This window comes from Falco biarmicus, chromosome 12 (assembly GCF_023638135.1).
Source record: "Falco biarmicus isolate bFalBia1 chromosome 12, bFalBia1.pri, whole genome shotgun sequence".
Lineage (NCBI taxonomy): Eukaryota > Metazoa > Chordata > Aves > Falconiformes > Falconidae > Falco > Falco biarmicus.
The window spans coordinates 27,281,090-27,297,955 of NC_079299.1; the positions used below are offsets into that span (position 1 = coordinate 27,281,090).

Sequence of the window (16,866 nt, forward strand, 5' to 3'; positions counted from 1 at the left end):
TTTTTCCTTCTCCTCAGGAAGATACCTAAAATTTGACTTCCCTTAAGAGATCAAGTCAAGATGGGACAAGTTGAACCATCCCTTAAAAATGATGAGCGCTAGAGAAAAGTTTGGATGTAATCCACCAGCTTTATTATTTACGAGCACAATTAAAGAAAATTACTTTTAGCTATTTCCAGTTTGGCATCCACAATTCTTTAACATTGTTAGCAGGGTTAGCCAAATCAAAGAATTTGCCCTGTATATAAATAAGTTATTAGTGTGATAACAGCACCTTCCACTGTGACCTCCATAATGCTGAAAAAGTAACATTCCTGAAAGTACAACGTTGCAAAGAAAACTTCAAACAGAGTAAATACTAAAGAGTCTTTCTACCTCCATTTGTCTGAGATATTCCTAATGTAATCTTCTCTAGAGGAACTTAAAAAGGTGTGAATCTTTTGCTTTTCACAGGAAAAGCACAATACTTCTTTCCTGAAATTCTTTATGAATCAGTGACACGTATATTTGTTTATTTTTCTTGCTATCTTGGTATTCTCTGGGAGTTTAAATGTTTAATCATATCTGATTGACTAATGGCCTGAACAAAGTTTCAATTCCTCTTAAAGGCCCTTGATTCAGTTAGCTACTGTTCTCTGGAAGAGAACATCTACCTCAAATCCAACAAAATAAATAATTACATAAGAGGTCAGGACATCTCTACGCTATTTTTGCAGTGTCAGCTCAAGTCTGAAAGTCTTACAAAGCCTTCACAGGGAGTTGCACCTGAGCTAATAAGCTCAGCCTAGAGGGACTAACACCAGAAAATAATTTTAGTTACCATGATTATTTACTACTATGCTGAAAAAGCATGAACTGATTATTTGTTGTTACTTACTGGTAACTGTAAGAACATTTTAAGATGCATTACATTCACGATACTTATATTTTTAAAGTACCACACAGCTATGCTCATCAAATGTTTTGAAACCCTCTTGTATGTGCCATTTGATTTAATCCATAGTCAGCTGGAGTTTACAAAACTTCCCTAGTTTTAAAGTTGCCAGAGTTACTGCAGAACTACAAAAAAACATGATATCTTCCTTCTGCTTCCTTCAAGAGAAATATATCATCCAATTCACCATTCTACTTCATGAAATAAGAAACTAAAAACTAAGCCCTGCAAGAAAAACTTCTTATCCAACAACTTCATGTAAATCACAGCTTTTTAAACTTTCTACACAGTTACTCAGCATGAGTCTAAGTCTGTTCTCAATTCCCGACTTGTCCACCATCCATGTTGTTTATATACTAGCTGGCTTTGAGCAAGCTGTGGATTATGCTCCAGGGAAGATGGCGAGTATCTATTCAGCAAGGACCAAAAGCTGCTATTCATATACGGAAGGAGGGACCAACTAATCTGTACCAAATGATCCATCACTAACTCCTTTTAAGTGCACCATGGAAGTTTTAACTTCAAGTGACGTACAGTATTTTGCAGCCACTAATGTAGAAAGTCCACAGATACTAGTCTCAGCAAACCCAGTGAGCCCAATCTTCAATTTCTTCATCATGCAACATAGACAAAGCTTCATTTGTAGATTACCAACATAGAAGTGAAATGGTTGTTTAGTGATTTGGAGTTTTGTTTTTCTTACTTCAAAACTGTGTATCTAAATCACCAGATCCAGGTTTCAAACACAAACAAGAAAAACAAAACAAAACAAAAAAACCCACCAAACAAAAACCCCAAACCCCCACACCAAATAAAATAAATAGACACTGAAAACCCAAAATGTGACAGAACAAAAGTGGTTCTAGAAAAGCCACAGTTCAGTTTCAGCTGCAATAGGCACCAGTGAGTGCTGCATTTTAAGGGAACGGTAATTTACCCTGCTTGTTATATTTCATAGTCCCACGACACCGGGAGGAAGTATCAGACACTGACTCCTTACTGTAAGACTATCCAGCAACACTTGTTTTCCAAAGGAGTCACAGCCAAGCTGACTTGTGCTTCCAGAGGGCTGCCAAGAAGAGGCTGTGGTACAGCATGGAGCAGTGGGAAGCCCTCTCCCACGGCTATTACGGACCATTCATCTGAGAGCCTGGGAAAATGCCTCTGAGCTGCTGAGTTATCTGGAGCAGCCTGGCAGGTGTTCACTTCCCAGCACGATCTGGCACCTGCATGGCTCTGGAACTAAATTCAGTCAAGTCTTCTCCAAAGCCACAGTACAAGCCTAAGAAGGCCAACCGGCCCCCAAACATTTCCACATCTGTCAGGGGCCTATTTCTCATCACACAGTATTTTTTATACCACCTTTAAAACACCACCTATTTTTCCTCCCAGCCTAGATGTTTCAATTTCTAACAGGTTGTTATGGATTAGCACTGCCTCTATGTTCGGAAAGTAACAACAAAATAAATCATTGCAACGCACAGGTATTAAAAAACCAAGAGGATGACTATCTTATGTTACAATGTAAAAGTAAATACATAGGTATATTAGACTTTCTGAAACACTGTACTGTACATTCTAAAAAAAAAAACAACTACATTTTGCTTATGCTAGATTAATTATTCCACACAGATTAATCTATACTAGTAATAATGTTTACAGTATATAGAGCTTTTCATCTTCAAAGGCTTCCACAGACATATCATTACACTGCTTTTTAGCAGTCACATTTCTCCACTTAAAATTATTCACCACCAAATCCAAATTCCTGATTGTTTGTAAACAAAACAAAACCCAAACATTTTATTCTAAACCTACTGTTAATCGTGCAGCTTTACTTCCCCAGAACAAATGTTCATATTCATAGCATGTGCTCCACAACAGGTTGCCATTTCTGATTTAGAAGAGAGTCAAAACCCAAATGTTGGCATGTAAGTTGAAGTCCACGTCTAGGATAGACCAGGGACAGCAGACAAAAAGCTTTTGAGAATTCCTGAGCCTTTTCTGGTGTTCAGAATGGGTACAGAATTTCTGTGTCATCTCAGACACACGCACACAAAATATTAACTTCACAGTTAATGAAAACAAGCATCTTCACCTAGTGCTAATTTTTATACACCAAATAGCGGCTTTCAAAACAACTTAAACAGCTCAGGATGACATCCATTCTTTCCATCCCTTCTGCCTTCAGTTCTTTGGGGTTTTTTTTAACTTTTATTATTTCAAGTGATAATCACAAGCACATACACATTAAAATGTGTACTGATGAACATTAAATAAAGCCCATAAACTTTTACAAAAATATTTACTACATGAGAAAAAAAAAGATTCAGCCATTAAATTTATATACATAAAGTATGGACAAAAAAAAAAAAAGACAGTGCAGTACTGAGTGAATGAGTATTGCTGCAGGGTCTGATCTTGCAAACTTAACACCTGCAAATAAATTCAGTGATGTAACTTGCCTCTGTCTTTTTCCAGGATGCCTTACAGTCACGTCAGCTAAAACCAAGTATAGACAAAAACAGATTACTGATTTTTTTCACCTTTCACAATTTTATTAGTATTAAGGCTATTCTTCTATATGTTAAATCTTCTGAAAATAGGCCAGTTGCCAACACAGATAGGTGAGAGATCTGTTCCATCAAGGACCTGGGGACAAGACGTAGTTCCTATCAGGTAACAGGGTCCCTGACTGGCAGACACCAACCTTTAAATGAATTCTGATCAAGACAGGATGAGATACACCTAGCAGAATCCTCTCTGCTATCAGAACATTGATAGCGAGCACAGCACACTGTCTAAAACCTTCACAATATGAGCCATGAACAGTGAAACTGGACTGAGCTGTTTTATGAAATCCAAGAGTAGGGTTGTAGGGCTCTCCTCTAGCAGGAGAGGTGTGAAATTCTCTGAAATCAGAACTATACTGGCCAATCTAGATCCAGAATAAGGCATTTCTTACCATGCTTGTCAGGGGTATTCTGGAGGAAAGAATAGAGAAGAACAGCATGTATGAGACCATACAGCCGCAAGATGATAAATGTGTTTGATGGACACCCTGAGAACACACCAGCTCTGAAGGAAAAAGACCGTCTTCCCCTCACTAATACTTGAGATGGAGAGGCAGGCTGATCCAGTCCTGGGAAAGCGCTCTTAAGGTACAGTCTCTTTATAGCCATTCCTAAGGCAGAAGCAAGAATCGCTAGCACCGCCTGCTCATGCCTTCAAGCAGATAAATGCAGAGCAGTATTTTGAATGGCCAGTGCACTGCTATCCCAGACAACTGTTTTCTAATAGCAGACAAGATCTGATTTCACCTTTTTGTTGATCTCAGACTCAATGACCATATTATTAATTGCATGTGATGGGCTTTAAGACATGAACTGAAAGCCATTTATGAATCCTCACTGTTTTGAACACATAAACTGTGTTCCAGAGGAAGCCACGTGCCTGGACTTCTTTAACCACTGGAACAAGCCAGGCAGCTGAAAGAAAGGCTGAGAAAGGCATCTGTTGCTACCAGCCAAAAAGCAGACAGAACTGGAAAACAAACTCTGTGGTAAAGGCTGTCTGACAAGTCAGCAGCAGAACAGACTTCAGATTCTCCTCAAAGCGGCTGTATCACCATGAAGGAGCAGCTTAGCTAAAAACTGTCTGATGCCACATTTGCACATCAAACTGAGCATCTCCCCCAAACTGGCCAGACACAGCTGTATCTAAAAAGAGCCATGTCAGCCAGTTACATCACTGAATTCCTCACAGCGATAAAAGTAAGGTAGACTAGCTAAAATGAAGCAGACACTGTGATGGTGACAAGCCTGACTTCAGGGCACTCAGGAATGCATACAGTCACCTTTTAAAGCATGTCTCTTTCAAAATATATGTCATTTCAACCTAACTATCTCCGCAGTTTTTTCCTTCAGAATATCTGTGAGCTTCATGAAATCTTTGACGCAGTGAAATACTTGAAGGGATGAGTTTGTATTTTAAGTGTCAGGAATCTCTACAAAGCAAAGTCTCTTCTAGCACAGAGACTCAACCAAAATCTGGAAATAAGCCTTTCAGACTTTTAACAGACATGACTGATTCCCCTTATTGTTCATCAGAACAACATAATTGTGGGTGCTGATACTACATTGCTGATTTTCAAATAAAGTCAATCAAAACCTTCACAGGTCTCCAGGCTTTATTTCCCCCCCCGGCAATAGGAAATAACTTCTGCCAAACTTCTTCCCCAAGAGGAAATACAGGTTTTAACCCTATAGCTCCCACAGCTGATGAGACCTTCATCTTCTACCAATAACAAGGTCTCTAGGCAACGTCAGGAATATATTGCATCACATGGTTACAAAACCTATGGGTTTGGTGAAGAGAAGCCTGACAGTGTGCCACTGGAGACATAACATGAGAGAATGAGATGGAAACAAAAGCTAGTAGCAGGTATCTTCAGTAGAACTGAAATGAGCATGAAAACGTAGTTTCTTGTTCTTATCTTTCTTTTTTGGAGGCCTCCTGTTAGGATAGCCCAGTGGAGCTAAGAGGTAGATGTTGATGGTCATGACTCCTTTTTTTTTTATTCTACCCTATTGTCTAGAGGACGCTTCAGAAGAAAGTGAATCCTAAGGGACATGCGTGGACTTGAACCAGCAGGCATTTCATGCTGTTCTCTGAATAAAGCAAGTTGTGCCAGTTTTTTGTCTTTTCACACAACAGACTCTTGTTAGGTTTATAACAACTCAGAATATAAGGAAATTCTGGAGCATAGCAAATAGGTGGCAAGTCACCACAACGGATCTTTCAGTACTTCCCCTTTTTAAATGCTGGCAAATAGACTGTAGTTAAGTCAGCTGCTGAAAGACTCTATTTCCAAGTAAGTCTCAATCTCCTTCTGCTCTCACAAACTCTGATGCAAAGAGGATACCACCAAAAAGACAAAAAACCACCCATACTTGTTATAATCTGATCAGTGCCACTCAGCTCTAGCCATGAAGAAGGTGCTGGCTGTGGGGCAAAGAGCTGGAGACTGACTGCAAGAGTAAGTTGTAAAAAAATGTCCGTTTTAGCTTACTCAAGAATGCAGTGTTACAAGGGACCACCTGAATTATGCAGCTCAGTATCCCGCAGTTTCTGGCATCAGTGTAACAGGTGCTAAGTGCAAAAACATTTACATAGAACTTCTCAAAATTTGGTATCACATTGAAGGTCTTTTATACAAAAGACCAAAAACCATGAGCCTGTCATGTGCCATGAGAAGATAACAGAAAAGAACAGACAGGCATTGCTCATATCCCATGACCCATATGTGCACACACACAACCCCCCCCCCCCCCAAATATTTTAACTAAAAGAATAAGAGAAAGATACTCTGAAACAAATACAAGACTGTCACTTTCTATCCTCTCTAAAGCAAGCATTGTAATTTAAAACAACTTTGGTTTTCATGAATTTGTACAGTGAATATTTCACATGTACAATGTTTCTCTCTGAATACACGTAATTTGCTCTGCACTAGAGCATCTCTTACTGTTTGAAGATGATGGAATACATCAAGTTCTGTTACTGTGCCCACAGTTCAAGATTGCACTGGACTTTTTTCCCTCCTATTTTCAAGTAAAAGTCTTTATTATTTGCTGCACTACTATATGGTTTTTTTAATTATTTCTACATGTTTTTAATAAATTAAGGCCCAAGACCTGCAAAACTTCCCTGGTGTAGGCTTGGTCTGTCACTGGTGCCTTTGTAGTCAATAGAAATACTCAGTGCGCAATACACCCAACAGATCTAGTACTTTCAGTGGTGAATCAAATGCACGTAACTGCTTTCACTGAACTACTTACGCAAAGAAAGTATGTAGAACTTTTTCAGGAATTGGCCCTCCATCTCTATCTGGGCAGATTTCTGTAAAGCCTTGTAAAAATTTTCCAAATATAAATAAACCCACAAAAATGTTTGCAATTTAAAAAGCTGTATTTTCTCTCTACCTTTGTCATATGATAATGAAACCTAAGAACAAAAGAACAAAGGAGAGTATTATTGTGTAATATGGTAACATGGAAAGGATAAAAGAAATTCCTATTCATATTTAACCATGAAATTACACCCACAATTACTTCCAGTTATAATGAAAATAGAACTTCAATGTTCAACACATATCTATAATGATTTCTTTTTCTTAAAACATAATGACAATTTTTGTTTTTCTTGGGACTGCTGGTGATAGTTTGGGGACTTTTATATTGAGACTTTCATGGAATGCAGGGGTTAAAGATGTGTAAAACAGATTTTCTCACAGTTTAAAGAGAGCAAAACAACACATTTAGGAAACCAGACAGCTAAAAGGTCAAAACGTTACACTTCCAGGTCAAACTTCTGGTTGCAATTAAGTAAATTCCTCTAAACATTTCTGGGGAAATCATATTTCTTTTAGGTTTTATTTCAAATCCCTATTCTTTCTTGCTTACATTGTAACCAAAACAATATTGCTCTCTTTAGAAACATTTAATAAAGAATACTTACTTTTTTTTTTTATAAAGGAACCTGACATTTCATCTTAAAATAAAAATCAAATCCTCATTTTTTTCCATCTCATTTAATATACAGTTGAACTAATTAAAAAAACACAAAAGAAGTTATTAAACCTGGTTAATTAAAAAAAAAAAAAGATATTCTTTCTTTTCCCCTTGGTAATCATATGTCTTTTTTCATCCACTTTCATTATCTGTATTTGCATAGTAGGGTTTGGTTTGGGCTTTCCGGTTTTTTTTACCTAATCAAACTATTTTCCCTCTCCCATGCAGTTACACGAAAAACCCTGAAACCTAAGATGCTGACAACAGTCCTGATGTAAACGCTTATGTGCCTACTAAAACACACCAGTAATCTCATGACTCCTATCGCTGCCCAACAAGACTACTTAGGTCTAAAATCATAGAATCTCTGCCCCAGTAACAGACAGATTTTCAGGTTTTTTCAGAAGTCCCAAACTCATAGCCGCCAAAACTGCACAGCACACAGACAGAGCATTATCTGTACATGGACAAGAAACACAACAGCAATGAAGTGTATGTGAGTTTTATAACATATGAGAGGTAGACCTGGTATGTATCCAAATAGCGCAACCTACTATGTATGTTAGCAAGTGTTATATGCAATCATATGTACCCAAGCTGAAAAAACATATTCCTAAAGGCATATTCATATTATATGAACAATACAGCCCAAAGCATATGACCAGATTCAGACATTAATTGCAAACACTTCACTTCAGCAGAATGCACATATTATGTTAAACTGTCCTCACTAATTTATCTGTAGCATATTCCAGGCAGCACAGTGTTCAGGCTGCCCCACACACATATTTGTAAAGGTCAGACAGCTAAGGAAAGTCAGGTCTATCAGACTGACCAAATCATTTCTTCTCTGGTATTTTAGACATTCCAATGCAAGGAATTTGACCATTAAATGCAGACCACAAAAACTATGAAATGTTTCTAGCAGAAATCCTATTTGCCATGTTCACAAAGAATGGGAGAAGACAATTTAAAGTCAAACTTACTCTTCAGAACATTTCAGCTGCAACAGTAAGCACTCAAAAAAAACCCCCCAAACCTACTGCTACCCATTCCAGCTGTGCCTAATGCTTAAACAGGTCCACAGAAGCTGTACACTGACACCCTATCCTCAGTATTCCTGCTTCCAAGTGACTACAGAAGCTTTAAAAGGCTATACAGTGCACACAAGAAAGAGTACCTTCAAGAGGAACAGATGTTACAAAGAATAATCAGGCAGTCAAATCAGAAATGGGAAGCACTTAGGGACATGTTTTTAAAATCACTCCATTTGGATTCCAAAAATGCTGAATTCCCACTTGGACAAACAGATGCTAAGGGCTCTTTCGAAAGGTAGCTGTATGTTTCCTAGACTAGATGAGAGTCACTTTCATATTCTCAAGTATCAAATCAGAAATTAAAGGTTGGGTTTATCTTGCCTAACTTGCAACACCTGCACCAAACTAGCATCCTAATTTAATTCTTAACTGATAGAGATTAATTGCCTATTAACTTCTAGCCAGCTTTGACAAATTGAAAAAGGAGACATAATTCCACTTTGTAAATACACGATTAATAGATACAGATTTTTTGCCTAACTATATAATGAAAACTCCAAAGATAAACTTTGAATTTACATAAATATATGTCTTGTGCATAAACTGAAGTACTAACAGCAAAATTACTATGCAGAAGTACTTGGATGCTATAGACAGACCTTTAGAGCTTATATAGGTAAGACAGTAACTGTAAACATATGTGCATGCAAATGTATTTTTTTGCACACACACATACTTAAAGAGTAGTTGTCATAGTATCTTTTCTTTTCATAAATTGGAAAAAACGTACAAAAACAAGAGACAAACAAAAGATGGAAACAAGAAAAACAGAATTAAGGCAGACAGTAATTAAAGGTTAAAGGTCAAGACTGTTTTCAAAACCAACAGCAAATTCTTTCACAAAAATACACTCAGTTAAACAACTCTCTTGTTTTAAATAAATAATATTTCTTTTCAATACAATACTAACTATATAAAGTACTTTATTAAGGTCATCTGTAAAATAAATACACCATTTCATTTCCTATCCAAGACCATAAATAACTTCACATGGGAGCTGCAAGTAGGGAAGAAGTAAAGTTAGGAGAATGCATTCTACCCACCTGGTGCTGCAGCTGCAAATGTCCCATGTAAGACAGCAACAGCAATTGCTAAAGTCTCTGCAAATCTTGGTGTAATAACAGGAAGACAAAGGTAGATCCTTCAGTCTAGAAAGTGCAGAACTTTCTCTGACAGTCTTTGAAACACCAACTCTCTCTGGCATACTAATGAGTTTTCAGTTTATAGTGCAGGCTTTTTCCAGAAAAGTACAATAAAAAGGCCATATTGGGTAAGATCAAAGGTCCATGTAGCTAAATACCTTGCATACAACAAATGGCTACAAGGCAAGGGGAAACAAAATACAAGTGCAAAGTGTATGCAGCTATTTCCCCAATATTCTCCCAGAGTCCAAGCACTCTCAACTCAGGCCTTTATCGAACCAAAACAGATTTGTGAATTCTGTACCCTCCCTGGATCCCTCTCCCATGTCCTTGTGGACTCATTGTAAGCTTTCATCATACCCATTATCCTTTGGCAAAGAGTCCCACAGCTCCTTTAACTACCATGGTGCTTCCAATACCTCCATTTGATGCCCTTCTGTTCTCAAGTTGGAAGAGAATGAGAGAAGAAATTATTTTGCAGAACTCTGTTGCATTCCCCCCAATTCATGTATTTGCCAGGCTCAAGAGTCCTATCACACTTGACTGACTGTTCCCTGTATTTTGCATGTTCCCTGTATTGTATTTCCTCATCTTGGATCATCTCTGTTGCCCTTCTTGACTTTTTTCCCAATTCTATTGTATTATAATCTAAGGTAAAAAAACCCACACACCAACACCAAAAACCCACTAAAAAGAAAATAATCCAAACAGTGCATAAGTATGGGGGTTTCTGTGCTTGTAAAATATCCTCTACACCAAGAACAACAACAAAAAAATATTCAGATATATAACCTTGATCTTCTAGAAGAAAAATGTTTTGATGAAAAAAGATGCCTTTATTTCCCATTAGCTGGCTGAAAAAAAAATGGAAAAAAGCAATCTAAAGCAAATACAGGAAATATTAAGCACAAGATACTAATCAAAACATTTTTCTTAAGTTATTGCATAAGTTACTGCATACTTCAGGGAGCTAGGAGGCTCTGTTGTCACAGACAGATGACTGCAAGTTTAAAGTTCACAAAGATCTGCAGGACTTGGCTACAAATCATAAATTACTCCAGTGTAAAGAAGCTGCAATATAATTCTTCTGAGAGACAGAAATTACAACGTGCAACTGTAGACATGAAAGTTCATTAAAAGACTTCTGTCCTCCTCCGTCCCCTATGGTAGCTTATCTGCCATACCTTACTTTCCCTCCAGTTGTACCCACCAAGTTTTCGTGGAGTTGCTCTTTAGGCAGGATAGGTGAAATAGTTCTAGTTAAAACCAAACCAAACAGTTTCACAGTAGGGGAGTAAGTTAACAGCTGGGAGAATAAATCAGTTTTGCTGCTACAAGACTGTAACATGGAACATACCCTACGAACACCTTACACAATTCATGATCTACAGTAATAGTGAACCCTCCTAAAGCAAACTAGGGCAGTCTGAAAAGGGTGTTTTTCTTAAAAACATCATAATGTTCAAATTAAAATGCAAGGCCAAAACAGTTCAGAATATTTACGATCATGTATTTTTACCATCATTGTATATTTTTTGTGTACTTACAGGAGCCAAACAAACTGATAAGCAATAGAAATGTATTTTCTTATGAAATTGCATCTTATGGGGGTTTTTAATACTAAATAAGGCATGAACTTTGACTCCATATCTTTGTAATGCTGAACTATTCATGACAGCTCTTATACTTCTTCCAGTTTCTCATTTTAGTAAGCTTATCAGAAGTAAATGTCTGAGACTTCTACCTGTTGATAAAGTTCAATCGTGTTTGCAAAAAGCAACAGGGGGGAAAGATAGACAGACAGACCCAGAGAAAACATGATCACAGTAAGCCCCATTTCCTCAGAAAATCAGGTTGAAAATATTAAAAAAATATACACAATCCCAGAGAAAGCAGATAAAAATCAAGCTGGGAACTCATTGTACCATGTGACAGCACACTCTCTAATTATTTTCATTGTAGAAGAGACTGTACAATAGAAAGATCTGAAATCAGAGCAAAAATGTTCCACTCTCAAGCCAAGAAAAACAACAAGGATGCTAGGGAAGGAATGAGAAAAGATCTGAAAATTACTTGTAGGATAAACGTAGTTAACTTTTTCCTCCCCCAAGAGGGGGAAGAAGGTCAGTTTACCAGATACCTTCTTCCTTCCTTCCATTTTGAATATGGACATTTCTACCAGCCATATTTTCTTTCTGCATCCTCCTTTTTGTTTCCTCTGTGCCCATATAAACTTTGCCTTCTTCCTTAGTTTTCCACAGTCCTTCCTTCCCCATTGCCCTACATCTTCGTTCAGTCCTCTTTATAGCCTCTAGTTACTTCATACCCATTGCTTTTTATGAAAAACAGCCACCTCCCATGGAACATGAAAAAACAGGCTCTGATTTTCACTTGTTTACGTCTACAGTAAGGTGAGCATTACGACACACTAACATCCTTGACATCACTAAACCCCAGTACGTGTTACTGAATAGCGCAAGTGGTGCAAAGTGAAACTGTATGGCACATATATATAAAAACATAAGTTCTAACTTTAAAGATTACATATCTGTAAAGTGAGGTAGTGGGGTCCTTTTAGTGAGAGAAATTCACTAGTACATGGCTTTTGTTATCGAATGGCATGCATTCATCAGCTTCAAATCAACGACAAACCATACATGATCGATGCCCTTCTTGCATGACTTTGGCCATGCAGATTGGATGCAAGCAAAATAATCTTTGAAAATCTGCCCCATTTTAATTTTCTCTTAAAAAAAATAAAACCAACCAAAATCAAACAGGTTTGGACATTAATTAAACAGAGGAAACACAGAGTTTATACCAAAGCCTATGTCCAAAGACTAAATTAAAGCTTACTTTGGCAAATTATTCATACTGGCCATTTGGGAGGGGTGGGGAAATTGTTCAGACAGAAGGAAGAATAGGAAGGACTTGCTTGTCTTGGCTACTTTCTCTCATTTTTCCATTCTTTCCTTCTTTCTTTCTTCTCCTGTGTGTAACACCCACAGATTTCCTAATGAGATGGTATGCGACCCACCACACACTGCTGTGGGGGTGTAACTTAAATGAAAAAGAAATGTAAATTAACAAGTAACCTGCATAGATATTTATATTATGTGCCACAAAACTGAAAGGTGGTATTAAATAATATTAATATTAAACATACTAGAACATTAAAACTAAACAGAAATTATGATAGGTGAAAATTTTCTCTTCAAAATAGTTACAGTAGCCAGCTTAACAGCCTTCCCCGATTAACAGATCTAGACAGCAGGATGAGATCTGCTCATCAAAGTAACGTAGCTTGGCTTCTATTTCTGAAGAAAATCCTAAAACAACATGCTTTGATATTAGAGATAGACTAAAATCTTACTAATACTGGTCTAATAATTCTGATTCTAATAGCTTTTGAATACATCTTGCAATGCAGAGAGCAAAGTAATTAAAATTGACCTGAAAAGATGCGAGTTCAGATAAGGGTGGAATGCTGACCTGGATATTCGAAGTAGTAAATAACCAGCTAATAAGCATCTTAATGTTCCTTCCATAGATACGCTCTTCCTTTACAATAGCAGGGATTTTACAGCAGTGAAACTCTAGACACAGACTTGCATAACTTTGAGCAAAAGAAACCACATTCAGTCTGAAGAGCTCAAAACCTTCTAATAACCTCCAAATGCAACAATAGCTGCAAGCTTAAACATTTCACCAGCAGCACCTACAGTATGTGTATGTCCTTAGCCACATACCAAGCCTGCGCATTTCTTTGTATACACCAACACAGTCAGCCAAACACTGGCCAGCTATCTTGCACTTCATCTGTTTGTGAAAAAACACAAAAACATATCATTGTACTCTACAAACAGAACCTGTGATCCTGGAGTGGAAGGCAAAACACAAAGAGGTTTCGGAGCCACATTTAAGTGATGGTAACTGCTGAAGACTATTAGACTTGCAGGCCATCTAAAAGGGTCAGTCCCTTAGAGGTAGGCCCCAGTTGCTCCAGTGAGCACCCACTTATCCTGTTATTTCCTTCTCAGGTAAGAACAGACTTGAATGTAACTTGAATAAACTTGATTCTGGGACTTGAACAAAGCACTTCTTTCTTACAAATTACACCCTGAGCAAAGCAAGCTGAGAGAAGAGGAAAAAGATGGACTTAGAAATTAAGTTAAAAGTGAATGTTGATTACCACAGACTATTGTCTTCCTTTATTTCTTTACTGTTAATTAATGACAGTGAGATTAACTTCAGAAAATTGATGGAACAGTAATTCTGCCTCATACAAAGCAAATATTTTTTAATTTAAAACTGTCACAGATATTACCGATAACCTCCTCAAATGCATATCCTTAAGTTTTTCACTTCCAAGAAATAAGGGGAAGGGTCAAGCAGAAGATCAATTCACAACCTTGGGACAGCATGCCAGTATTTTTACTGAAAACGTCACAACATAAAAGAAAATGTAAGATCCTAAAATCTCACAAACACCCTCAAATTAGTGTTCCATCTATCTACATATATGAAACCAATTAATTATGTCCGGCAGTTTTATCTTACAAACTCATTGTTTTTGAAAAACTACTATTTTATTGAAGCAGGAAACTTAAAAAAAAAAAAATCATAAAAAATATCACTCAGTAAAATAAACCACAGAAAACCTGCAACAAATCTCAGAAATTCTGATCCCACCCTCTGTAATGCCCCTCTGCTTTCACTGCAAGGAAATTCTATTTGTCCACTCAAAACCAGAGAAGTATGGAGATCTGATGTGTTTTATAAAAATTAGTAATATTTTGAAGTTGTTACTACAACTTGTAAGGAAGAAAGGGCTTGAAAATCCTTTAGTGTCCTGAAGCACTTTTTGCTTACATGGTATTGTTTTAGTGGCTGGAAAATAAACCTTCCTGTCATGCCATAACAATCTGGCTCCCACAATATGCTTAAAATTTTGCAATAATAAGCCAACCATACAGTATTTAACCTGTGTTTTCTTTATTAAGAACAATCGTTAATATTGATATTACTGTTTAAAGCTGCAACCATTAACTAGAATTCTATAGAATACTTTTTCAATAACCAAAGATATTTTGAAAGGCGAAGAATTTGTTCTGAATTAGAACTGTTAATGTAATAAACATTGAATTCAATATTTTCTATCAGTATACTGATTGTATATTGCAAGTGCATAATTACATTCATTACAGAATTCATAGTTCAGTACAGACCTATTTCGAGATATTTAAGGAAATGTGAGAAACTATTCTGTGACAAGTTTATAACATGCTCCAGGCTGGTAATAAAAGAAAAGTCATTCTTTCTTAAGAACTATTTAAAAAGAAATTGCTTGTGTGATATAACACCAATACACAAGCCTATCAACTGTAAAACCCACCATGATGACCACACCACCTAGTGAAATAACATTAAACAAAAACTGGCAAGCCATTTAGCCCCCAAAAGATGGTCTATCGTTAGAGCACAGGCTATAGTGATCATTATCTTTAGTTTACAACATGCGTGTACTGAAATTGCACCGATTAGTCTACCACCCTCACATACATGAAGAAAAGTTCTAATTGGGTAAATGCTCTTACTACTGTTCTCTTCTGGACATGAATTACTCCCAAGGTCATTGATGCTACTGCCAAGCCTGAAGTAACACCGGTGAAATGATGAATGCTGTTTATCATACCATAGCAACTTTTTAAGACTGAACTCTTAGGCTCTCAGAAGAGGAAGTAAATAAATTATTTCTAAATAAAAAAATTAGAAACTAAATACTCAAGTTGAGAGTAGACTTAACAAACCAGCACCATCAATTTAGGAGAATTATACCATTTATTCAATTCTGCTGACAGGCTCTCATACCAATAGTACTAGCACTATGTTCATTTTTCAATAATGTAAAAAATTAATATCCATGCAATTTTTTCAGTAACGTAGCTCAAGTAATTTCAGACCCAAACACCAGCTATTTCAGGCTCACTGGCTTTACTGATGTCAAATTTCTCAAGGAAAAAATAAAGAAGTTTCCACCATACCTTATCTTACTTTATTTCACATTAAATTAAATAATTTATCTTACTGGTAAGAAACAAAGGGCCAGATGGTGCACGTTCTGTTGATTTCCCTTGACCTCTCTGTTTAGGTGCTTCCAAGTAGTGTTTGACCCTTGAAGCCACAACTTCTTCTAGCAGCATGCAGACCTCCTGAAAAAGCAACCATTGGCCTGTTTAGATCTAAATTTATATACGTGCCCACAGACACACAGCAGAAATCAATAGAAATCAATACAAAATCACTGCCTTTCACATAAAAAGGGAAAACATTATTTGCAATTACGTACTGAGGTATTACATAGAGGTGAGAAGCACATAAGTTAGGAAATGAATGGGAACAAGGGCAAGGTGGGTGGGGAACCAAACAATTTTGCTATAAAACAAGAGAGGAAGTACATTATGAAACTCTAACTTGGCAGATTAAATACATTATATTATGATACTAGTAATTTCTGAACAGCAAATTAGTTTCATTTGCGTGCAAAGTAGGAAAAAATACATGTTAAAAATGTATCATAACATTTGGTATTTAAGCAATATATTAGTAAAAATCCTCCCAGGAATTGCCAACACACTATTTCTCTGCAAGAATTCTTACGAAATGCATCAGATATTTTGGTTCAAATCAGGGAGGGGGAGGGAAGACTCAAAGCTAATTAGGTCAAAACAACTTAATTTCTCTAGTCCATTTTGATTTTTCTGCTCCTAAATATAACTGCTCATATCTTTCATACTCCCTTCAGCAAAGCATGGTAAAAACTACATACAACTCAAGAAGAACAAACCCTTCAGCCAGAATAACCATGGAAAAAAAACCTCTGGAGTAAAAGCAAAACATTAATGTCTTGAATACCAGAATGAAGCTTCCAGATTAATACATACACACATATTTGAACCTTTTCCCTCAGTATTCCCATTTTTCATTGTGCATAACTATGTGTTCACAGAAACGATACTTTGTGGCACACAAAAATATCATTTTACCTTTTTACAGCATTTGGACAATAGACAGAATTATATTAGTACTACCTAAACTAAAATATCTTTGCTTGAAATTTA

At 36.8% G+C, this 16,866-nt stretch overlaps 1 protein-coding gene across 1 annotated transcript in view; it reads right to left on the reverse strand.

Moving 5' to 3' along the window:
* SLX4IP (SLX4 interacting protein) overlaps positions 1–16,866 on the reverse strand; it is a 79,848-nt gene that overhangs the window by 20,138 nt on the left and 42,844 nt on the right. The window contains exon 5 of the mRNA XM_056357788.1: positions 15,834–15,957. Coding sequence (XP_056213763.1) covers positions 15,834–15,957 — 124 coding nt within the window. The remainder of the gene's footprint in view (positions 1–15,833; positions 15,958–16,866) is intronic.